This window comes from Cyprinus carpio, chromosome A14 (assembly GCF_018340385.1).
Source record: "Cyprinus carpio isolate SPL01 chromosome A14, ASM1834038v1, whole genome shotgun sequence".
NCBI lineage: Eukaryota > Metazoa > Chordata > Actinopteri > Cypriniformes > Cyprinidae > Cyprinus > Cyprinus carpio.
This window is the reverse complement of record NC_056585.1, coordinates 20,986,969-21,012,058: the sequence shown is the minus strand read 5'-3', so window position 1 is coordinate 21,012,058 and position 25,090 is coordinate 20,986,969. Positions and strand designations below refer to the sequence as shown.

Below are 25,090 nucleotides of genomic sequence, written 5' to 3'. Positions count from 1 at the left end.
GTCAATACGGAAACAAGGCAGTCAGGCTGAGATGAAGTGTCAGTGATGCATGGCCTGTGCCCTCTGAATGCAGGTAACGTTCCGCCCCACAACACACACACACACTCACATAGAAAAAAAGGGGAGGAGGGTATCAAGACACAAAGCACAAGCTGACCTAGTAAAGAGATTTTCTCATGAAAGTGCGATATTTTCATGTTAAACTTCGTACTCCAGAGGTGCGGAGGATTCCCCCAAATCAGATCTCCACCCAGACGAAGGATCTATAGGTCGCAGCTATTGTAGTGGCAGCTGAAGCCGAACAATGGTGGTTTGCATTAAACCCCTCCCCAGTGTTTAGCCCAGCAGCAGCGGGGGGGCAGGATCTGGAGACTACCTTGTGGATGATAGACCAGAATCGTCGTGATTATTTGTTCTTCTTCTTGACACACATCACTCCTTCACATTTGCCTGTAGAGATTACCCACCGCTTTTTTTTCCTCTTCGGTGCTTCAGAAGATTTAGTGAACTCAAAATGTGTATGTGATCAGTTTTTCGTGGAACATTATAGGCTGGGTCCAGAAACTATAAACCAGGATTATGGTGGCAACAAAGTGACAAAAATTGCCTCCAAAAAATAAATAGATCTGCTATCTAACCACTTATAATAGTTTAGAATATTCAGTTCATTGAAATGGGAAACATCAGTTTAATTTAATATTTATGTGTATATAGGAACCCCTAAATTTGTTTAAAGCATGTACAAGCTTCCCAGCTAAGTCGTGGTTCGTTTCCATGTTTGTTCGTTCATATGGCTTTGAAGATCCTTTGGGAGCTTTTTATCTTTGTTCCCAGTCACTCTGGTTTTTGGTCACTGTAGGATTTTGCTATTCTTTATGACAGAGGTTGCTTTGGAAAAAAAAAAAAACTAATATTGTGTATATTTTATATTTAAAAAGTTTTAAAATGTAAGAAAAAATATCTTGATTTGTCATTTATAGACTAGCTATATTACACTATTGTTTACAAGTTTGGGTGGCATTTTTGATTGATGATTGATTGATTGATTATTGATTGATTGATTATTAGATTGGAAGAAAGACCTTACTACGTTAGATAAAATTAATAAGCACCAATCTAGCTGCATATTAGAGATGATTTTCTGAAACTGAAAACTGCTGAAAATAGCAAATAATTGGACTGATCAAATAAGACAACCTCTGTTTGAGCCTAAGATACTTTCTTTTCTTTCAAAGACATTGAAACTGTTATTGGAGCATAGTATTAGTTCTGGCAGGTCAGTTTGTCAAGCTCGCATCAGCTGCCTTTGAATCCACGTCAACCTATAGGAATACGATGCCAATCACAGTTCCCTTCATAAGTGTCCATTTCAGTCAGTATCCAGCAGCTATTCGCTTTGCCCAGGCGCTAATCACCCACCTCCATCCCCAACTCCACCTCTCGTCCATCAGGACTTAGCATTGGATATTTCTTCTTGAGTCCGACCCACTGAATTATGTTGATATATAAAATAATCATTTAGAACATCAAGATATCTGCTACATTAATCATATGTTGGTTCTGTCCTGTTGTACCCTAGGGGTGTATTTTAGGCTCTCCCTGCTCCTATGCAATGCAGGCTGCGTAGTTGTTCAGGGAGTGTTCCCCATAACAGAACCATACCCCCAATCTAAAATGTATGCTAATTGTAAGTTATCTATAAGGTGGCCCTGACAGGTGTATTTGATGTTTAGATCATAATTAAATGTAGTTTTTTAAAATTGTGATTTAAATAGACCTGATTTCACCCAAACCGAACAAGAACCTCAGCTAGCAATTAGCATTGTTTTTGAGATGTCCATCTGTTTTTGATTCAAGAGTTCACTAGCAGTTTACGTACTAAATTATTGCTGTAGCAGCTCGACTCTGAAGCAGCCTTCAGTGCTGCGCTTGGCTCAGGGAACGCAGCCCGTGCTCCAGAGCTTTGAGCACAGGAGAAGACCTGTTATATAGTCTTTAATAACGTCAGAGACAATGACGCCCCCCTTCCAAAGACTATTGTGTTACACACTTCATGAAACCAAATTAGTGTGGCAGCGCAACACGCTGGAGCGTCGCTTTTGTTCCGGAGATGATCTGCATAGCGGAGCTCATTTCTCAGACAGATAAATCTGACGGCAAGCCGTGACTTCCCCCCTTAAGTAAATAGTATAAATAATGAAAGGGTCTGCCAGCAGTGCTTGAGGAATGACTTCATCCCGAGCTATTTATACAGACTGTCAGAGGGGAACAAAAAGGAAGTGGGCAGGAAGTGAAGAGAATGGAACCTCCATCTGATTGGGGATATAGAAACAGGACTGGCTAATGTCCCTCTGGTAATAGAGATGGAGCACCACTTGAGCGTTGTGTATGTGGTTGGGACGGAGGGAAGCTTTTAATGAGAGGTGAGAAGGATGGATCCCACAGGTTAACTCTATCTTTAGAGGGCCATTAATATGTGGTGGATCAGATAGGGGTTTTAGTGCACTGCACCTCAAGTGACACATGACATGCGCTATAAATCCTATTGATGTGTGTGGACTTGCTGATGATTATAGTTTGATTTTATCATATGCGTTTAATACAGCTATGGTTATATGTAAAATAGAGGTGAATTATCATGAACCTTTGTACTCGGGTCACAGCTAAAGTCAAATCCGAAAGGCACAAGGGCCACTTAAGGGACATCTGAAACTCCGGTCTCTACCTAGACACAGTCCGTAAGATTCAATAGCTTTCCTGCTCATATGATATCAGAGCATTTACAACCACCATTGAAAAGTTTGAGGTTGTTTAGATTTTTTTGAAAGAAGTCTCTTATGCTTAACAAGGCTCAGTAACGGTTCTCTATAGCCCCTTTCACACTGTGCGATTCCGGCAAATACACGGTAATGTGTCCCTGCATTGTACCCTGGTCCCGCTAGATTTTGCACTTTCACACTGCCAGTGATAACCCAGAATATGTGTCGTGCGTTCACACACAACCCGTAAAATTCTTGGTCCCGTGAATACACGTGAGATGCAGGGTGTTACGTGTAATGTACGAGATCGAAAACGCTAGTCACGTTAACTTTCCACTTAAGCTGGCGAATGATCTCAGCTTCAGCGCGAAGTAAGGACTTACTGATCTCTGCTTCGTTACAGTTTGCGGCATATTTTTCGTCGCGAACCGTTGATCTGCCTTCAAAACACAGCTAAAAGAGTCGCACGATAACGCCGCGTCATCACTACGACGACACGGCATTAGTTCTGGCTTTTGTTCACACAGCGCTCGTTCCGGGACTGACCCGCAATGTTACTAGGGTCCCCAACCCAGGTTCAATCCCGTAATCAATCCCGGGACGTGTTTTGCTTTCACACAGAAGTCGACCCGGCATGTTCCGGCAATTTGCCGGGTCCGACGTGCAGTGTGAAAGGGGGCTTGAGTTAATATATTTTAAAAATGTATATTTATCATTTGACGGCAAAGCTGAATCAGTGTGTCATATGATCCTTCAAAATCATTCTAATATGTTGATTTGGTGCTCAAGAAACATTTCTTCTTTCTGTGCTGCTTAACCATGTTTTTTTTCAGGATTGATTTGATAAAATATAAATATCATAGAACATCATTTAATTGCAATAGAATCTTTTGTAACATAAGAAATGTCTTTATTGTCACCTTTTTATAAATTTAATTCATCCTTTCTGAAAAAAAATATTAATTTCTTTAAAAACAGTATCTTTTACTTTAGAATGGTATAGTTGTTATATCCTTGCACTCACCTGTGGAGTATGTTTCCACCTGTTAAACTAATTAAAACTTAATTATAGCTTCAATATCACATAATTTCTGATGTTTAGATCTCAAAAGTGACTTCAGATCTTACATTGTGATTTTTATCTCTTACTACCAATTTTATTTCTCACAATTGCAACTTTTATTTCTTGTATACCAAACAAAGTGACTTCATCTCTCTTTATCTCTCAAAGTGAATTATCTCACAATTGTGCCTTAATTTCTTATTTTTAAAAACTCTATCTCACAGTTACCTTCTTTATTTATTTTTGACTCTGAGGTTAAAAACTTCCAAACTTCCCAAACACTTGGCTTTCTTGAATATCTTTGTAAACAATTAAATCACACCCAGTAAGTGCATTATTTTTCAATCCAACACATTTTTTCTACGTGCTGATTATGGTTGGATTTTTTTGTGTCTTTGAAAGTTTCTTTTAACCAGGCCAACTTGTCTAAAGTGTATTTTAAACTGTAATATCACCAACTCATTTGGTTTCCTCATTTAGTATAGCTATTTAGGAAGTTTTCATGTTCTTATAATTAGACTCTTTGTCTCTCGGCTCCTTCTGGCCCCTCCTCTCTCCACTCTGTATGTTTTGTCTTGATGCAGCTTGTACCGCAGATCAAAAAAAATGTCCCACTGAGGATGCCATACTGCTGGAGCAATTACCAAGATGTTTATTATGTCTTGTGTAATAATTTTGGTTGCTACAGGGATTATTTAAAAGTTATTACTGCTTTGATGTTCATGCTTTTCTCAGGTTGTGATTGTGTGTTTAATTGTACCAAAGTGACACGTAAACCCCATCTTAATTTAATGAAAGCGAGAAAGTAAAAATCATTAAAATATGACTGCATCGGCAGCCCGGGGTGTGTAATGCATTTTGGTAAATTTGTGCTGGGAAGGCATGATAGGGCAAACTGTACTCATTTGCAGGAGGCTAATTTAATAAACCTCAACCCTCTTTATATGAAGGTTGAATGTTTTCCCTGGTTAACCCAATTGAAAACCACACCAATTTGCTGTACTAATATTTCCAGAACTAGCAGGCTAATGATGCTAACTCCAAACAGCCCGGAACCAGTAATTAAACGGGGATGGTAATGAAAATGTGATGGCACCTCCATCATGCAGCATTGCGGCGGACACTATCTATCGCTCTGACCGGTGGAAAATTCCCTCCTTTTATCTCACAACCCATTATAATCCTCCTCTTCTAATTTAGCCACTGCGTTCAGGCAGAATGGAGCATTGCAAATGTTCATCTTCATCTTTTTCCGGAGAGACTGAGAGAGCAGGTTTCAACCCAAAGAGACTAGTGAGGAAGAGAGAAATGCTGTCGGTAGGAGGAGGAGAAGGAGAGGAGGCGGGGAGAGACAGCAGTGTATGTTTACACTCTGCTGGTCACCTGTCAGCGTCAGAGCACGTTACAGCACCTCCTAGTGTTAAATGTTTTAAAGTGCGCATTAGCATGTAGCACAGTGGCATCCTGTCCTTGTGATCCTGCAAGCTGGCACTCGCAGACAAGCCCCTGTGCCTCCACAAATCGCTGCAGACAGCGCGCTGTTAAAATCAATATGCCCGCAGTTTTTTTGTAGCACTTCCATCTGACTGTGTGGCGTTGTCTAATACTATGTAAAATAATAAATTATCAGGAGCAGATTACCAGGCGGTGGAGACACTCCACCTCACAGTCACTAAGCGCTCAATAGCACTAATAGGGTCGCACATCCCACTTTTCCACATCTCTTTTGCACCGGCTTAGTCTTTTGAATACACTATAATTAAAAAAGAAAATAACCTTTTTTTCTTTTTTTTGTTCTTAGCGTGAAGAACATTTTAATAATCTTAAGAACCCTTTTCCACTGTATAGAACCATTTGCGGAATCTCACTCTCACAAGTGTTTTGTTTTTTTTATCTTATAGGTTCTTCTATGACATTGTTATGAAAACCACCTTTTGGAACCTTTATTTTTAAGAATGTGGAAAATTTCCATCAAAGCTAAAGGTTCTTCATGAACCCAAGGCCAATAAAGAAGCTTTATTTTTACAGAAAACAATAACTGGATTTATTAAAGATGCATTGAATACTTTACATAATTAACAGTTACATTATTTTGAAGGCAGAGAGTTCTGGATTTGATGGTCATTTTTTCCCCGTCTGCAACTTTTTTTGAGGCTTCCTATGAGCGCTGCCATTTTTCAACTGGTAAAATATAGCATGGACCCCTTTGTTGTGGGTTTAAAAGAGCAATTAGGTTTTACGTGGGGACACGCCCGGATTAAGAGGAGACAGAAGCAGGGAGCGAGTGAGCTCTATATTAGGTCAGTGTAATGGAGAAAAGGCAGCACATGTCGGATCTCTGTGAAAAGGTCCTCTGTCCTTTGCCGTCCCATCTGGCGGGTTACTGGATACAAGAACAGGTGAAAGGCAAGTAGAAAGTGGTAGCTGTCAATAGACGCCTCCCTCAGCTCCCCTTCCCTCTGATTGCCATGAAAAAAATGATTTGTGAGAGCGCAGGCGATGACAAAAGGATGTCACTCGCTCTCAAAGCCTCCACCACCTGCCGTCACACCCACAGAGGGTTGATTCCATCAGACACGCCAAGGGGAACCAACTCCCCTTTACATTTCTCTCTTCTCTTCTTCTTTTTTCTAACGCCTCACAATTTTCTGTATCAAAGCACAGAAACGACTGTCATCTTGCTCTAAGCTTGACCCTCTGAGCTCCTCCTCTTCCATGCTACACATTTACATCTTTCAAAGACTAATCCTACATTTTTGCAAAAAGTCCATTATCAATGTTGATCCAGCTAAACTTGAAAATGCTGTAAAAAATAGCTTTCATGATTGTGGTTTAGTTCTTGTCAAAGCCTTAATTAAATTTTCTATTGCTAGTTAGAGACATGAGCTTAAAATTTAAAATACAAAACAAACAAACACAAAAACTTTTCTATCTACATATATCTACAACATAGATCAGGTGTGCCCAATCCTGCTCCTTGCGATCGACTGTCCTATCACACCTGCCTTTAATTTTTTAAGTGATCCTGAAGAACCTTAATTAGTTGCTTCAGGTGTGTGTTGATTAGGATTAGAGCTGAACTTTGCAGGACAGTCGATGCCAGGAGCAGGGTTAGAGCAACCCCTGATATAGATGGTCATTCATTTGTTAAAAGCCAAACAAATACTATTCTGATTTCATGGGATATTTACATGAGTATTCTAGGTTAGTTAATTTCAAGATACCTAATAAATAACTAAGTTGACAAATTGAACCCACCGGTACCAGCAGGGATTGTAGGTAGGGGGAGTGAAATGACCAGCGCTCTCTGCACCCCAGGCGCTGCAGCAAAAATGGGTCCATTGCTCCTGGGTGTGTGTGTGTGTGTGTGTGAGTGTTCACTACTCCCTGCTGTGTTGTGTGTGCACTTGGATGGGTTAATGCAGAGCACAAATTCCGAGTATGGGACACCATACTTGGCCGAGTCTTTTTAATTAGAACTTGTTTTCCATTTTTCATCAGATTGGCCATTAGGTCATTGGCATTCGGTAATTACAAAATATATATATTATATATATTTCTTTAAGGTTAATCTGACTCTGACATGCATTATTCTATTCTGGTATTTTAGGGAATTTAGGGACGTGTGAGTAACTAAGTCTCACTCAGGCTGGTTTGTTTTGAGCCCTGTGGCAGTGAAGTACACAGTGTTCTGTAATGCTCCATCTTCACACAAAAAGCAGGCGGTCTAATGATCCCACTGGCTGCTAACCCTCAGGTCTGTGCTGTCCCTCCACCACCCTCCATTCCCCCCCTTCCTCCCTCCCTCCATCCGTCCTCCCTTCCTTCATTCCCTTGCCACATCTGCTTGCCTCTCAGCCAAAGGAAAAAAATCAATCCTCTCCATCATGAATTATTGAGGTGTTTGCCTACAGCCTCTGAAATATACAGCGAGGGTGGTCTCTCTCTCTCCGTTCTTAGCTCTCTCCCCACTCTCCCTTTCTCTCTTTTCTTGTAAATTTAGTTTATGATAGTAAATTATGCACAACAGAATGGATTTTAATATACTTTTTTTTTTTTTTTTTCCACCAATTTGTGCAGTTCATCATTGCTTTGAATTGTATTGTGTGGGATCTTGTATTTCCCTCTTAGCGGTTGCAATTAATTTGTGGCTTATGTACACGGCAAATGCAAAATGAGGCTCTTTACACAAATATATCAGTTTGTCCATAGCTGTCTTCTGTATGATTATTAACAACTGAGGTAATTTGTGCTGAATAGTACAGTTACAGGCATTTAGCCAGAGACGTAAGATTTGATGTGTAAATCTTAGCAAGAAAATGGACAAAACCGCTGCAAACTGAGAGTAAGAGCGCTTCCACACTTCAAACCCTCCCCTTACCGAACTCAAGTTTGACTTATCTTACACCAATCGACTGACTGCTGTTCTACTGCTGGTCTTGCGTCCGGCTCACACTCCTCCACTGGCACTTGTAAACAATAGCTTTAGCTGCAGTGATTACATTAAATCAGGTAGGCTAGTTGTCATATGACAATCATTATCCCCTCCTCCAGTGGCAGCATTTGATTGACAGCTCCCTAAAAAACCCATGTGTGGTGGCTGCACATCGTTGCCTGGCTTCAGCTATCAATTTACAGGCTTAAATTTGAAGCATTTATTATGTAAAAATAATTCTCCCGTCTGCAATGCACTCGTCTCCTGGGTCTTGGTCCCACTGTCTGATGTGAAATTTCTCTCCTCGCTCTCATCTTTCACGTTCATTGTCTCTCTCACTCTTTCTGTCTCACTGAACTCTTTGTTGTTATTTCGCAGAGAGTGTGTCTTGCATGCATTGCTCTTAAATCGACACAGCCCAGGAGGTATGACATAAAATGCCAGTGGATTGTCAGAGAGAGGAAATGTAGCAACCGGTTTAATGCTCAAGATCATTATAGTGAAAGGAACAGGTGTCATTAGTTGATTTTTTTTTTTTTTTTTTTTTTTTTAGCTGGCTTACACTTACACTTACATGCATACTGACAACTAGTGGCATGTATTGCAGCATAATGCAAATTCAATGCCACATGATGCCATTTCATGTATGATGTATGATTTCAGTCAAGCATGGACTTCATTTACCTCAAATAATGAAAGTGTAAAATAAGAAGAGGGTTAACAATATAAAGCGGTTGGTTATGTGGTCTCAAAAATGGTATCCCCCATGAGGCAACCCACTTAATTTAAAAATGAATTTGATAAAAAAAGCTGAATTTTCAGACACTGATAGCCTTCAGTGTCACATAATCCTTCAGAAATCATTCTAATATGCTGATGTGTTGCCCAAGAAATATTTTGTATTATTATCAATGCTGAAGACAATTGTGCTGCTTAATATTTTTGTGGAAATTCTTTAAAGGGTTAGTTCACACCCAAGAATTAAAATTTATGTCATTAATCACTCACCCACATGTCGTTCCAACCCCGTAAGACCTCCGTTCATCTTCAGAACACAGTTTAAGATATTTTAGATTTTAGTTCCGAGAGCTTTCTGTCCCTCCATTGAGAATGTATGTACGGTATAATGTCCATGTCCAGAAAGTTAATAAAAACATCATCAAAGTAGTCCATGCGACATCAGAGGGTCAGTTAGAATTTGTTGAAGCATCGAAAATACATTTTGGTCCAAAAATAACAAAAATTAAGACTTTATTCAGCATTGTCTTCTCTTCCGGGTCTGTTGAGGAGGCGCGTTCACAACGCTCAAAATGTATTTTCGATGCTTCACAAATTCTAACTGACGAATGAAAATATGCCTAATGGAAACTGATTAATTTCGCAAAAACGCACATATATCTCAAAAATGTTTTTAACGCTCACATGAGGTGGTTTTTCAGGCAATGCGGAAAGGAATAGTTTCGCAAAACCTGCAATGGAAATGTTTTTTTTCTTTTTTTTTTTTTTTCGGATTTACAGGTCACATGGTGTATGTAAAAATCCTACAGTATGATCATTCTTCAATGTACTATAACCTCCAAGAACAATTCATACGTGTCCATAATCAAGTATAAGGGACTATCCCTACCATTAATGCTTAGACTATTTATACTGCTCTGCACTCTACAAACTACACTGCACTATCGCGGGGCCCAAGGCACCAGAGTGCGACGCGGGACAACACTTGATGGGCGAGTGCGGGCGAATAGAGACTCGTGTTTGTTAACAAAGTTAACAAAACGATGCACTCCACTGCGCTGAGCGAAAGCGCTTCACTGCTGCCTTCAAGTGCTATGGGAAATTCTGCCTATCTCTCACTTATGAGCGTTTATGCTTCATGTTAGCGCTGTGCTGCTGCAGTCTTAGGCCCACCCCAAATGCCCTCATTGGTTTGAGGCGTGATGACACCCATCCCAAGCCAGTACCGATCAACATCCCACCCCTCCTGTGACCCATGGTTTGTCTGTATGTGTATAGTCAGAGACAGTGAGCAATGGATTTTCATAATAATAAAAAACTGCATTAATAAAATAATTGTCGGGCGTTAATCTATTAGTGCGTTAATGCGATAACTTCCCCAAGCCCTAACACACACACACACACACACACACACACACACACACACACACACACAAACAAACACATCTTGTGTATAGATATATATATATATATATATATATATATATATATATATATATACTAATGTCTTTAGTTCAGTTGACGAAAAATTGCTGTTCACCTTTACTATACAACATGACAGATTAGAGGTTTTTAATAAATGAATACATTCTGTGCACCAAAACAGTCCACACAAGCTCAGCTAAATAGGACTAACAATAATAATTATGCTTTCACTCTGAGGAAACATTTGTAGACAATGGAAGACACAGAGTGTGAATTCTTCTGCTCTCATGTTATGATAAGAGAATTATCTTTGCTCGCTCGCCGTTTCTTCTTTCTCTCTCTTTCTTTCTGAAATAGTTCTTTGGTTGCATTTGGCACCAAACTCGCAGGCCAGTGCAGAAATCCAGCCATAATAAATGGAGGGAGGAGGGAAAAATAAGACATCTGAAAGACCAGCTTAGCAAGCTGGTGATATTTCTTTTTTTTTTTCTTCTTCTTCTTCTTCTTTTTTTTGCCTGGGACAGATCCTTTGGAGATGTGTATTGTAAGCAGTTTTATAGCTGTCAGCACAACATGCCTACTGGTCTGAGCTAGCCTGAAGGCGGAAAGAAGGTAAGGTTAGACTTGTTGTAGCTGTCGGATTGTTCTACTTGCGTTATTATTATTATTATTTTTTTTTGAAGTATCTGGTCTTGAAGAATTATGAGCATATTAGAGGCTGTTCAGGAGAGGGGCTAACTGATGCACATGCCTATTTTTCAAAGCATGAGTAATATGTTTTTTAAAGGGGGGCTAAGAGAGAGAGTGAGCGCATGACAAACAGAGGCTGAAACAGACAGCGAGTTACAGGGTCGCCTGGCTTTAACACTGCCCCTCAGAAGATTAGCCTATCACTCGTCAACATGGTGTCGCCTTACTCAATTAGCCACAACTAAAACTCTGTGTTTTAAACAACTGCAACATTCCTATCATGCCCACACAGTAGAGGTAATGGAGAGTTGCCTTGAGAGGACATCTGCCCCTGCTCCCATTAAGACAGACCATGCTGCTGTCTCAACGAGGCATTCTGGGAGATGGGAATGAAGATAAGGTGAGGAGAGAGCGGATATGAAAATGAAAGATATCATTCCATACCGAATGGCACTTTGAGTGTTACTCCATGGCAAGAACTGGCATCGGCTGTGTCTCCCAGAAATGGACACATTTATATTCTCTTTCTCTCGATCTCCCCCTCTCACACTCTTATGGTCTGCGTTAGCCTTCATAAAATATTCATGTTGGTTGTGCTCAGTGCCATAATTGCCATCTCAGCCTCTGAATAATTGATGGCTGGTGCCATTGACTTGGTCTCATTTACTGAGAGTGTGGGTAATACCATACTAGCACATGCCACATGCTCTTATGCCATGCTGCCGCAGTTAGTTCTGACTCCAGATCAGCCACTTCTCTGTATGCTGCTATCATTCATCTGATACCACCCTCACAGTTACAGCAAATGCATTTAAATCAATAGCGCTAGTGACTTAGGCTACACAGTATCACTGCAAACACGGGGGGGGGGGGGGGGCAATTTGATTTCATTTGATGTGCTTTTAGGAGCGACTGGAACTCAATGAGGAGCTGCAGAGACTTTCCCAAACACTCTTCCGTTTATTAAAGTGCATTGTTCTGTGATCGTTGCATTTTGAGTGGGTGTCTGATTGTAGAGAGTACTTTCCTGTGTGGATTTTTTGTATTTAATTTGCCTAGCAAAACGGGCTTTGTCTTTGTGAATAATTCCTCGGCTGAGATTTGAGGAGAATAACACAAGAGGCTTAATGGCTGGGTGTCCACGTAAGGTGAGCCTGCAGGAGAGTTAATTAATGGGCCAGAGCTGAAGGGACAGATGTGACCCCTAGACAGACTGAAGTCAAAGGTCAATTTGTTGAGGATTACATTAACCCTGCCTACACCAACCCCATCACCCCTCGATTGCTGCTTTGATTCATTGCTCTCCTTCTTTTTGCCCTGACATTCACTTTTACCTCTCTTCACAGCCTGGGTAAACGGGGTAAGCTCCAATACCATTAGTGCACTGCAAAGTGAAACATCATTGGGTATTTGACCATCTATGTTCAGTCTGAAGGGCACTGCAAAATGCATAGGGAACAATACTATATCAGTACATCACATCATGGAAAGTGTAGACAGAAGTCACTGTATACCATCTAAATATAAAAAAAAGTTAAGTAAAAATAAACACAAAGAAAAAGTTGAATTCTTCACAGTAGCCTGTATAAAACACACAAAGATCTGACCGTCACAATGTCATCATCATAGCCATGGGTCAAGAAACAATTAAGAAGACATACATATTTTAAAATGTTATTATGTTTAGATTAATTATCACAGCTATCATTCATCATATTTTTTGGTGTTTTTATTATGAAAAATTATATTGATTTAAATAAAAATATACATATTAAAATGATTCTAAATGTTAAATAATCATCACAACCATTTTATAATGTATAATGTATTATTCTTGAGAAACAAATTAGAATATCAGAATGATTTCTGAAAGATCATGTGACACTGAAGACAGGAGTAATGGCTGCTGAAAATTCAGCTTTGCAATCACAAAAATAAAACACATTTTAAAATATAAGACAAATAAGTCACACAGATATACATATAGGCTTTAATTCTAAATTTCGAAGATGGTGTTTTTTTAAAGAGGCCTGACCATGGTTGGATTATTTGATTGAAAATACAGTAAAAAAACAGTGAAATTGTGAAATATTATAACAATTTAAATTAAACCTGTTTGGGTCGTAATATGTGTTTGATGACATTGCAGCATTTCCAAACCTGCTCAGTGTGTAGGGAGCAATAAACACTGTGACCCTGTGAATCACAGTGCAGCTACTCTCTCATTCTTCCACGCCATCATCTGTACTCTTTCCATCTCAGTTACAGTTTCATTAGCAGCCAATTTGATGTGTCTAAAAGTACAATGTAAGAGTTATTAAGCAGAGCAGTATGTATGACAGGTCAGTCTCTGTGCTCTGACTTAAACTCATCCTACTCATCAGACACTTGGAGCGTTGCCCTCTTCCTCACGCTGACTGTGGTAATAGCCCTCTCTAATTGAAGTGCTCTTATCCACGCCGTTTGCAATGTACCATCCAATCTCTTCTAAAAGCATAAGGTCCCTGTCCGAAGTGCCCTACGGAGGGGACAGTGCGCACTTTATTAAACATTACACGTGTGATTACATGTCCCCTCCCTGTTTGGCAGGCACCGGAGTACTCTCGCTATTGCTAATGGAGCTATAGGGTCAACAAAGTCAAACTATATTCACATTATACATGTGGATAAGGGCTCTAAAAACTATGAGTGAGTGTTTATGTGAACGTGGCGTGTGGCTAGGAGACCAGAAGGACAAATTCATAGAGCAGAGGGAAAGAAGACAAAGGATGTCTTCCTAAAGTGAGGGCACCCAGGGTTTTGCAGGGGATTTAGGAGGACTATGAAAGCGTGATGTCAGCGATGGGGTTAAGCCCAGACTTATCTCCACACAAAGCAAGAAAGAGAGTAAGAGAAGGAAAGCGAGAGCTAAATGATGAAGAATAAGGGACAGGTCAGGAGCGCTCAGACAGGGTCAGTGACAGGACGGAATCAGTGGGGAAGAAAGCCGCGGCTTAGAGCTCTTAAATGATATTATAGACAAGGCCTGTAGCGTTAATCTGTTTACCCAAACAACACAGTGGATAACACACACAAACATGTGTTTATCAATGCACACAGATGCAAAATGCAAGATGATATCATATGTGTATATATATATATATATGTGTGTGTGTGTGTGTGTGTGTGTGTGTGTGTGTGTGTGCGTGCGTGCGTGCGTGCGTGTGTGTATAACATATATTTATATATGTCACATACAGTGCACATACTGTGAGCATTTTCCATCTGACATGCTACTAGGCACAAAGGCATGAGAAGGGGATGAATGGATTAACGTACTTGGATGTGAAATAGATGTTAGAAGGGAGACATAAACAGTAGATTAAAGAGCAAAGGATGAGACCTGGACCGCTTAGCCTAGAGGAATCACAGCCAGCACACACAGACTATGCAGCTCACATTTCTTCAGCAATAACAAGTCAGTTGCACACACACATATACACGTTGGTTTTCCTATCATGGTGGTGGGGGCTTTCCATTGACTTCTATTGTTTTTATAATAAGCTACTACAGACTAGCCTTAAACCTTTACCCCTAAAAGAACTCAACTTTTGAATAAAAGAAAAAATGCAAAATTCATGAATCACTTATAATAACCTTTGAAGACAGCCCTGTGTGTCTATGTACAAATGTATATACTGTATCTCTCTTAAAATAAATAAATAAATGAAAAATTGAAAAAAATAAAAAATAAAAATGATATGAATAAATGTTTTTATTCTAAAAATGCATTTGTGTGAGTAGTGACAGACATCAGATATAATAGTGGATAGATGCTGCAGACAGACGTGGGTTCTCAACCACACCAGTGCAGTGAACAGAAAAACCATGAATGAAGAAAAAAGAGAGAAACCCTGCTGTGTTAATTAATATTGTAGATTTCAGACCACAGAGAGGGAGGGAGAACACACTTAAAATGCATAAATAATAAACACTTAGAAATCATTTGACAGACTTTATTAATTTGATCGATCAATGGCACAGTAATATTCACAATATTGGATGTTCTCCTGGGAAGATGAGTACAGTGATTAGGTGCATCTAGCTGCTGATTATATACATCTCTGAGTAATAGCTGATAAGGATTCTCATCTACTATGGTTCCTTTATGAGGAAATCTCAATGTATTTGTGACTTATGTGAGTCTAGGTGCTCTGTGCGTGACCTTGGCAACACACTTCTATCTCTCTTGATCTTTCTCCTGCATTCTTCTCCTTTACTCAGCTGACAGACCTTTTCTGGAAACTTAACAGATGGTCTGTTATTCCTTTCTAAGACCAATGTGTTACTCATTGTGTTCGTGTGAATAAATGTGTAGCTGTGACCCTATGAATGCACAGAATAGGTAGATTTAGAAGGTTAACGACATATATTAGATCTAATGTGGTCAATGTCAATACCACACAACACTAAATTCTTTAACCACAATATCACCACACAGTCTTGAACAAAACAGCTTTACCTCATAAATCCCCTTACTCTGTGTTTTTTCAGATTTTTCCTGAAATTCTTCCTCAAATGCAACCAGAACTGCCTAAAGAATGCAGGGAACCCACGAGACATGCGACGATTTCAGGTAGGACCACATTCAGTCAGCTCACAATTCCATACTAAAGTGGTAAAATTGCAATTTTAAACATAAATGTTAGTGGATAAGCTGCACTTGCATTGCTTGCTGCATGAAATGGTAACACTATAAAAAATGTCCATTAATAACATTAAAATCATTATTATATTAATAATGCTCAACAAATGAGTAGTTAATGAACGTTTAAATCATTTAAAATGACATAAAGTGTAATATATTTTAGGGATATCAATCGAAAACCATGAATGAAGCTGTTTTAATTGAATCAATTATTTGACTTTAAATACAGTGAATCATTTTTATCAATATCTGAAATGTTTTCAATATTTAGATAATTAAATTAGATATTTAAAACACCTCAAAAAAAGATAATTGAATATATATATATATATATATATATATATATATATATATATATATATATATATATATATATATATATATATATATATATATATATATATTATTTGTGCGTGTGTGTGTGTGTGTGTGTGTGTGGAAAACACATTGATCAAAATTTGAGAATAACAACCACTGTAGCATGAAATTTATTACACTTAACTAAATATTACAACTAAACGTTTGGAGGGTTACAGCCATCTGAAATTAGGAAGTGTAGAGGCCCTTGCTTTGAATCACATCTGCGGCCTCAGGACATCACTAGTTTCTCACACGCTGGTGTGATCTTGGTCCACTCTTCCAGTCTCTTCCATAGTTCGGTAACTGTGACTGTGACCATAACTGGGTTTCTTAGCCATAACTTTGTTGCCAAGGATTTTCCTGAGTTTTTCAGTTGGGTTAAGATCAGGACTTTATTATTTTAATGTTTTCAGCTTCAAAGAACTGCTTTACTCATTTTGTAGTGTGACGGGGACACTTTCTTGAATGAAAATTGCAGGCTGATTAAGAGATGCTTGCAGGGAAGGAACTGCATGTTGCTGAAGGAGGTTCTGATAAACATTTGTATTCACTCTGCCATGTAGCTGAATAAGAGGCTCAACACCTGCTGCACAAAACATCCCTCAAACCATTACACTTCCTCGTCTACCTTTCACTGACTTCTTTATGCACTAGGGGTTCAGTCTTTCCCCAGTTTGACACCTAACATAATGTTTCCCATCTGACTCAAATAAATTAAATTTGCTCTCATCACTAAAGTGTACTTTGGACCAGTTCTTCTCTCTCCACACAACATGCTCCTCAGCAAAGGTGAGCCTAGCTTTTTGATTCTTTCTGCTGATGAGAGGATTGGTCACTGCAGAGATTTCCTTGAAATGTAGGAAATTGTAGGAAATTTTGATCTCCACTATATGGCCCTAATACAATCCACTGAATTTCACTAAAAAGGTATGAATGGTTGATACGGATGTAGAGAAATGGGAGAAAAAGAAAGCTGGAGTGAGTAAATGAAGTGGTTGCCCAGAACAGGGATAAGCGGTGTTTGCCAAGTCTCATCAAGCCTCATCCTCTCTTGAGATTGAGAGACCTCTCAAAGCCTGAGAGCCATTTAAATCAAGAGGCTCCTCAGTTGCTGTGGGACACCTCTAGTGTACGTCTTGAGCTCTGTGAGAGCTGTTAGCTGCTGTCATTGTTATAGGCTCTCTGGTGAAATGTGCCTGTTCATCAATTTATCAGTCAGCAGTTACTTACAAGCATACCGTGTGTAAGTACTGCTCCAACACTTCAGCTGTTTGTTTGAGCTACGTATTAATTTGTATACAAGAACAGAGTATGTCTTCGCGGGTCAAGTGAAGTACAGTCATCATTTATCTCTTGCAGGTGGTAGTGTCTACGACGGTCAACGTGGACGGACATGTCCTGGCTGTGTCCGATAACATGTTTGTACACAATAACTCTAAACATGGACGCAGAGCTCGCAGGCTGGACCCGTCTGAAGGCACTCCGTCATACCTAGAACACGGTGAGTGTACGTACTTTATCTTTTTACATGCATTTTGTCAAGAAATAAAGAACACACGTTTGTCATATCAGTATACACAAATTCTTCATATAAAAATGTTTCATAGTGACATAAAGAATGAGACAAATGGGAGAAACAGACAGCAGGAATAAAAGACAAAAATGTTACACCTGCAATGTAATGTAGTGACAATTTCCTTCATTGTACTTTCCCCCACAACCAACATTTTGCACAAAGCTAACTGATAGCTGTGACATCCCAAGCACCATTCAGCTAAACTAAGCTACTTTGTCACACTCAATGTAGTTTCATGGTTTTGCTGCATGCGCACAGATGGTTGCCCATCATAGCTAGCACTATAGTTTTCCCATATGTCAACTTATAAACTTACAGACACAGCTTAAAGCTGAAGTGTGCCATTTCTACCCGACTACTGTCACCAAATGGTATTGCAAAAATTGTGATTTCAGGTTTCATCCACCATCTTCGATTGACTTCATAGTCTTGTATGATCAGGAGAAAACAAGCATCTGAGCATCACAGACCCACAATGTTTTGGGAAATCAACCTACTAATGGCTTACTTATAGTTGTCTCAGCATATGAAGGGGATAGGAAAAACATTTCAATGATGAAAAAAATAAAATAAATAAATAAATATACTCACATGCAAATGGCCTTGGTCAACAGAAAGCTGCTTGTTTTCAAAGTGACTTCTGTGATAGCTGTGCTTCATACATCACTACAATATTTCCAATGGATCTTTTTTGACCACAAAGTTTTGTGCCTGGACCTCAAGAAATGTATTTATTTATATTTATATTTTCAGTATAACTCATGAATTTGTACCTGAAACCTTTCATCCAGCCTTGAGCTTTAACCAGTACATATCACACTACCCTTCCAAACTACTTTCAGCTAGTTTGCACGCTTTATTAATTAATGATCCGGGGTGCAGTTGAGCACAGACGAATACTCTTTATTCTGCACTGGCTGAAAGACAACTGTGACCGTTCAGTCAACACACAATGACTCTGAGTTAGCACCTCTTTGTGCTGCTGTCATGTTTTGATATCACTAACAAGTCACGGCGATGCCAGATATTACAGATAACCAGACTTTCATTTGACTGATAAACAGCATACCAACAGTAGCAGTGCAACAAAACACCAACAATCCAGGGCTAAGAAAAGAGCAATGAATGCTGCATTCTCCAAGTGGCCTGTTCTCTTTAGGTTTGAACATGTGTCTTACGGGACCTCTAAGGCTTAAGCTCAGTGCATTCATTTTCTGAATGACATGTGGCTTTATCTGCTGTCCTCCTCTAGTGTTGCAGGTTACAGTGCGACCCTCCTAAATCTGTCTAATAACATGTGGACTTGATTTGAGCACTGATTTGATCCTCAGCCGCAATCAAATCCAATCATTTTCTCATTTAAGTTTGGAATGATTCTAGAGAAGAACATATTTTTTCAGTTGGACTGTTAACCTCTATTTATGATGAGAAACTGAGGATTTGAATGATGATGCTGATGATGATTAAGTTCTCTCTATTCTCCGGGGGATGTCTTCAGTCTTTAAGCACAGTTTCCACTGCACTGAGAAGATTAAAAAAAGTCAGTTTTTCTAAAGCCTGGACATATTTGGAAAATTGTGGGGATTTTTTTTTCTTTCTTTTTCTTTTTTTTCCAAAAAAAAGTACAGGATAATTCCTGAGACAGACATGCTTAAATTGTAATTCCTCATTATGTCTAATATAAAACCCTGACATGCACATATAGATATATTTTTCTTGGAGGTTAATGCAGCTCCAAAATTAAATACAGAGTTCTTGTAATAACTAAATTCCACTTGAAATTTAAACACCTGTCATTCACTGTGTTCTACACATTCCTGCCCCTTGTATATGATCTATTAAAGGAATAGTTTAACCCAAAAATTTAAATTTGCTCACCCTCAGGCCATCCAATATGTATGTGAGTTTGTTTCTTCATTGGATTTAGCATTACATCACTTGTTCACCGATGGATCCACTGCAGTTGATGGGTGCCGTCAAAATGAGAGTCCAAACAGCTGGTAAAAACATTAATCCACATGACTCCAGTGCATTGAGAGCGAAAAGCGTGTCTGTAAAAAATTAAAAATACAAAAAATAAATAAAAATATATTTTTTGCTTGAAACTAAAATACATGTCTTCTATCCATAATATTGCTTTCTGCAAAGAAAAAAAGTAATTTCGTCTGAAACAGGAGAGAAATTTTGAAGTTTGAACTCTCATTATGACGGCACCCATTCACTGCAGAGGATTCATGGGTGAACAAATGATGCAATGCTAAATTTCTCCAAATCTGTTCCGAAACAAACTCATCTACATCTTGGATGGCCTGAGGGTAGGTACATTTTCAGCAAATTTTACTTTTGAGGTGAACTATTCCTTTAAGTACTTTCAGCTAATTGGATAATGTTTTTCACTCCCCAAAATTGTGTACTTTTAGCTCTATTTAACACATTTTACCATATTTAAGTCCATTCCACAAAAATACGGCTTTCTCTTAACCAACAGCATGATTTACTTCAATCACCCCTGCTTAGCCACTCTTGTCCATTATTGTGTCAGTTCTAAACCATTTCCACTCCCCTCCAGCTAATAAACCTGTTCTGTCAGATATGGCGTGCATGTGTGTTGATTGCTCTGGGCTGCGGAGACAAGGGTAAAGTGAGGGCAACAGTACATAAGGTCATGCCAAAAATGCACTGTGGTGGAAAGAGGTGTCTGCAGGGCTCGAAAATGTTAGTTTGTAGAAGGGAAATCTATTGTGCTTGTATCTGTGATGTGTGTGTAAAAAGTGAGCGTGTGTATGTGTGCACACAGTGTAAGGGAACAGATGGCGGCAGAGGAGGCACCAAAGTTTAATCCTATCAGATGGATTCACATTCCGCCATCTGCTTAATCCATGCACAATTTCAGCACCCTGCAAAAGAGTCGTCTTAGGCCAAGATTACAATCACAGATTGCTCCACCGTTCCTCTTCATCTCTCCTGGTTTATCACGCCGCCAAATTGCATTATGCCCAGCAGTCACCCACAACACAGCTCCTACAAAAAAAAAATAAAAAAAAAAAAAACACACACACAGACAAGCTGGGGAAGTCCTCATGGCCACAAAGTGGATTACTTCACTTCTGAAAATTACAACATGGCTGGTAGACATAATATACTGTATGTGATGTTTTGGTTGGTCTAAGGAGATTTGGCTTGTATATTTGGGGTTATTGAAATGCTTTAAAAATAATGTTCCTTAATCTAAAATATGGTATCCCCTACTTAATATGCAGTTTACCTTCAGGAAAACATTCAACAGCATAAGGGACACTGTAAATATGAATCCTGGGAGACTAAGGTCTTCCTCAGATGCATCACTATACAGTGCTGCAAGTTTTAAATATTATTACTTAGCATTGCTATATTTAAGTCTTAAGCTCACCCAAAAAGTGATTACACACTTGTAAAACAGACTTGCTGTTGTTGCTGAATAATATAAATATATCAATTTTAATGAGTTTATGAGTAAACAAAAAAAATAAAGAGTGGAAACTAAGGAAAAACTCTATGTCTGACTTTAATAAAGCAGACTTTTTTCCTTGATTTAAGTTTTATTAAGTGACAATAAAGACATTGATAATGTTACAAAAAAGAAAAAAAAATATATAGCAAATATATATATATATGTTTCCACAATCAGTATTAATCAGCAATATTTTCAACATTGATAATAATAATAATTATATTATTATATATTATATAAATTCCTTTTTTTTTATCAAATAAATGCACCTTTGGTGAGGTTAAGTGACTTTCAAAAACATTTTTTTAAATCTCATTAGCACCAAATCTTGGAATGGTAATGCTTCTTCTTCTTCTTCTTCTTTTTTTTTTTTTTTTTTTTTTTAGTAGCTTGTAGTGTTGCTAACTGCTTTTTCAAAAAGGTAGCATGATTGTACTTTAAATTAAATTTAAAAATTCTTGTAGTTTCACAAACTACAGATTACCTTCCCCAACACCATTCTCTGGACTTTTTTCCCCTACTGGTGAAAAGAAGTCTCCCCTGCTATTATCTATGCTTGCTGTTCCCAGGGCATCGCCGGTGGCTGACACACACCAGTTTGAGCTGTGCGAGTGAGGCCTACAGCCTCGTCTCATCTCAGTTCAGGTTCTATCAGCAGCACCGAGCGCTTCCTACACACAGGCCATCTGCCTCCACCACACGTCTGCCTCAGTTAGTTGCACCATCATACGAGCATTGAGTGGAGACCCCCACCTTCGCCTAGGGGTCCTGCCTTCAGTCAGAACTGTGTGTAACGCTTGTTAAAGGATGTGAGTTCAGTCCCCCTACCAGAGTCACAGAAAATAACAGAGCCATCCGTGACAGACTCTCCCATTCCCTGACTCAGATGACTCTTACTTTTTTTTTTCTCCCCCTCTCTCTCGTCTTTTCCTTCTGTTTAAATCCAGCAGCAAATTGGAACAGCAGTAATTAGTCAGTTAAAGTGCCTTCAGTGAGACACCAAGCTTTAGAATCTAATGCCAAAGTTCAACATGCTGAAATGAAATTTAAACTCATTAAGGTGTTGAATTTTTATGGCTGGCTGCTGTTTTCTCAGAGTGTCCCAGGGCGCCTGGCCTTTTGATCGACTGCTGTAAGGACTCCGGATTTCTCTGTGCCTGGCAAACTCTGGCGCTCATGACATTTGCACGAGTGTCATAAAACAAGCACTCGCACCTGGCCCCCTCCCTCCTCGCACACACATGGGGTCAGTGTAATATTTAATAAAGGTGTGTGTATAATCAAGCGGAATTAGCATTCGTGTTCTCCTTCCACCCCCAGAGGGGAAGCAAGGAGGGGTTGGAGGGAGGAGTGCTGTTATAGTACACTCATCACTGACTAATCTTTTCCATTCTGACCCTCAGATTTCATTAATTATGTCCATGACTAAAACAAAGGCGGAAGGGAATTATGCCTTTCATAAGCAGAGCATCAGGGGGGCTTTCACTCTGTGTCTTATTGCCCTGTTTTCCCTGCTCTCAGTTTAGTCAACCGAGTCTAAGCGTCTGTGGACCAGAATGCATAAGTTGTGTGAGCTGTACAGTTCTGCTTAGAGTGTGGAGTCAGGTTTTGTGTTGATAAAAATTTACATAACGTCAAGAAGATGCAAAGAGATCATAAATATCCAATTTGTGTAATATTATTGTAGAAACAATGTCAAAATGACAAAACATTAAACAAATAATTGACAGATGATCGAAATTCATCATACTAATGCATCACCCTTACAATATGGAAACTGTGCAAACATGATTTTACTTGCAATAATATTAAAAATTCTTGCTGATAAGTTGATCATTTTCATGCTATGGCTGATAACTGATAAATTTATATTAAAATATAATACTGTTTTGACTAAATAATCTACACATTATTTGAATTTATGTATTGCAACTTTATATTTTGTACATTATTTTGAGACATGCTGAAGATTATATTTAACAATGTAATTATTAAATACTGTAATGTAATTTATTTAACTTAAGTTTAATTTAAATAGTGAAAAGTTATTTAATTGTGTTTTGAAGAATATAACTAAGTGGGCATCAGATAGCAAAGCTATCAAAATGTGTAAATTGGGAAAAATTAGCCGTCAGTGTTTGTAATCACATCCAAAATAAAAGATTGTGTTTACATGTTGTGTTTACATTACTTACACTTTGGATGGGTTAAATGCAGAGCACGAATTCTGAGTATGGGTCACCATACTTGGCTGTATGTCACGTCACTTTTTACAACATATAAGAATGTGTATATATATATATATGTATATGTATATGTATATATACATAATGCATGCTTATATGTTGTATGTTTATTATAGAAATATATATAATCTAATTAAACAATGGTACAGAGAGAAGAGAGTAAAGAGAGACTTCACAGTTGAACTGTAACAGTGCAGATTTAAACTATGAAGTGGATCTGGAGTGGGGTTTCTCTCACCAGTGAGAGGGGTATAAGAGTAAAGCTGGAGCAGAGTCATTACAAAACACTGAGTGGGGAGGAGAAATTGCTGTCACTCCACTCCACTCTCTGATTTCGAGTCGTAGTCCTCCATGTAAATGTAAAGTTCCCAACTTTCCCAACACAGCTAGAAATGATCATGGTGAGGTTGCAGGTGATTTCCGGGCAACCACAGCAGTGAATCATGCTACTATGCAGGGTAGATTGAGATAAATGATCGGTGAACAGGCGTCATCTCTCATGCTCGCGCCGCTGTCAGTAAGCATATGGGGATGGTGCAGAGGAATGGCCACAGTCTAATCATATGTGACGACTCTAATGAGTCAGTCGCTTGTCATTAAGCTGTGCCTAAAGCTTTCTAATAGAGTGTGGCTCATAAATCTATTTGTCGTAATCAGGAAGAAATCAGTTGCACAGGTTTAGATTTATTTCCTAAGTATTTAGCATGAAATTATGTCACAGGTAATGCACACGAGTGATGATTTGCTGGCTGCTTCCAGATGTTTATTCTGATGCTTCTTGACATTATTTATGTATAAACTCTTTACAAGTGTCTTGATGCGTACAGGCAAGTACATAAAGTCATAATTAATCTATACTGCATATGCCTTTTCAAGGTAAACTAGATGTTTATTGTACACAACGGCCACTAGCTTACTAATTTTTTCCACTTCCTCTTTCATTAAAACAGCTACTCCTTGCATTAAGGCCATCAGTCCCAGTGAAGGCTGGACGACAGGGGGTGCCACAGTCATCATCATTGGTGATAACTTCTTTGACGGCCTACAGGTCATTTTTGGCACCATGCTGGTCTGGAGTGAGGTCAGTTACCTTTCTATGCAAACGTGCAAAAAAAAAAAAAAAAAAAATTATTGCTATGCTTTAGCCAAAAAACAGAATTGGGTATCACAATTAGGGTTAAACTGAATTTGAATACAAAGAAAAAGGAATTAATGCACCTTTTAAACCACAATAGTTAAGCAACTTAATTAGCAAATATGCCTGAAATGGAAGATGCATTCAAAATCCACTTGGTACACAAATCTGTGAAGACACGTGCCAGTTAGAATGGGCACAATGCTTCTGTTCTCATTTTTGGTCAGGCAGTCTGTCTGTTTTCCTGTCTGTCCATCTGTTTTGGTCTTATACTCACTCAGTTTCTGCGTTGCTCATGTTGGGAAGAGCTAGATGAAAGAGGTAATTCTATAAAAAGCCTCTCATTGGCAATGCCATATTTATCTGAGAGGTGAGAAGAGCAGTGTCTAGAATATGAAAGCCCAGCTAAGTGAGCAATGAAAGGGACAGTTTAAAGCCATGTAAAGCAGCACCAGTGCTGCTGGCTTTGAATATGACAGAGCGTTT

General features: G+C 38.9%; 1 protein-coding gene across 1 annotated transcript in view; it reads left to right on the top strand.

The window, feature by feature from the left end:
* LOC109102042 (transcription factor COE1-A) overlaps positions 1 to 25,090 on the top strand; it is a 123,396-nt gene that overhangs the window by 70,320 nt on the left and 27,986 nt on the right. Inside the window, 3 exon segments of the mRNA XM_042770196.1 lie at positions 15,644 to 15,725; positions 17,517 to 17,658; positions 24,420 to 24,550. Coding sequence (XP_042626130.1) covers positions 15,644 to 15,725; positions 17,517 to 17,658; positions 24,420 to 24,550 — 355 coding nt within the window.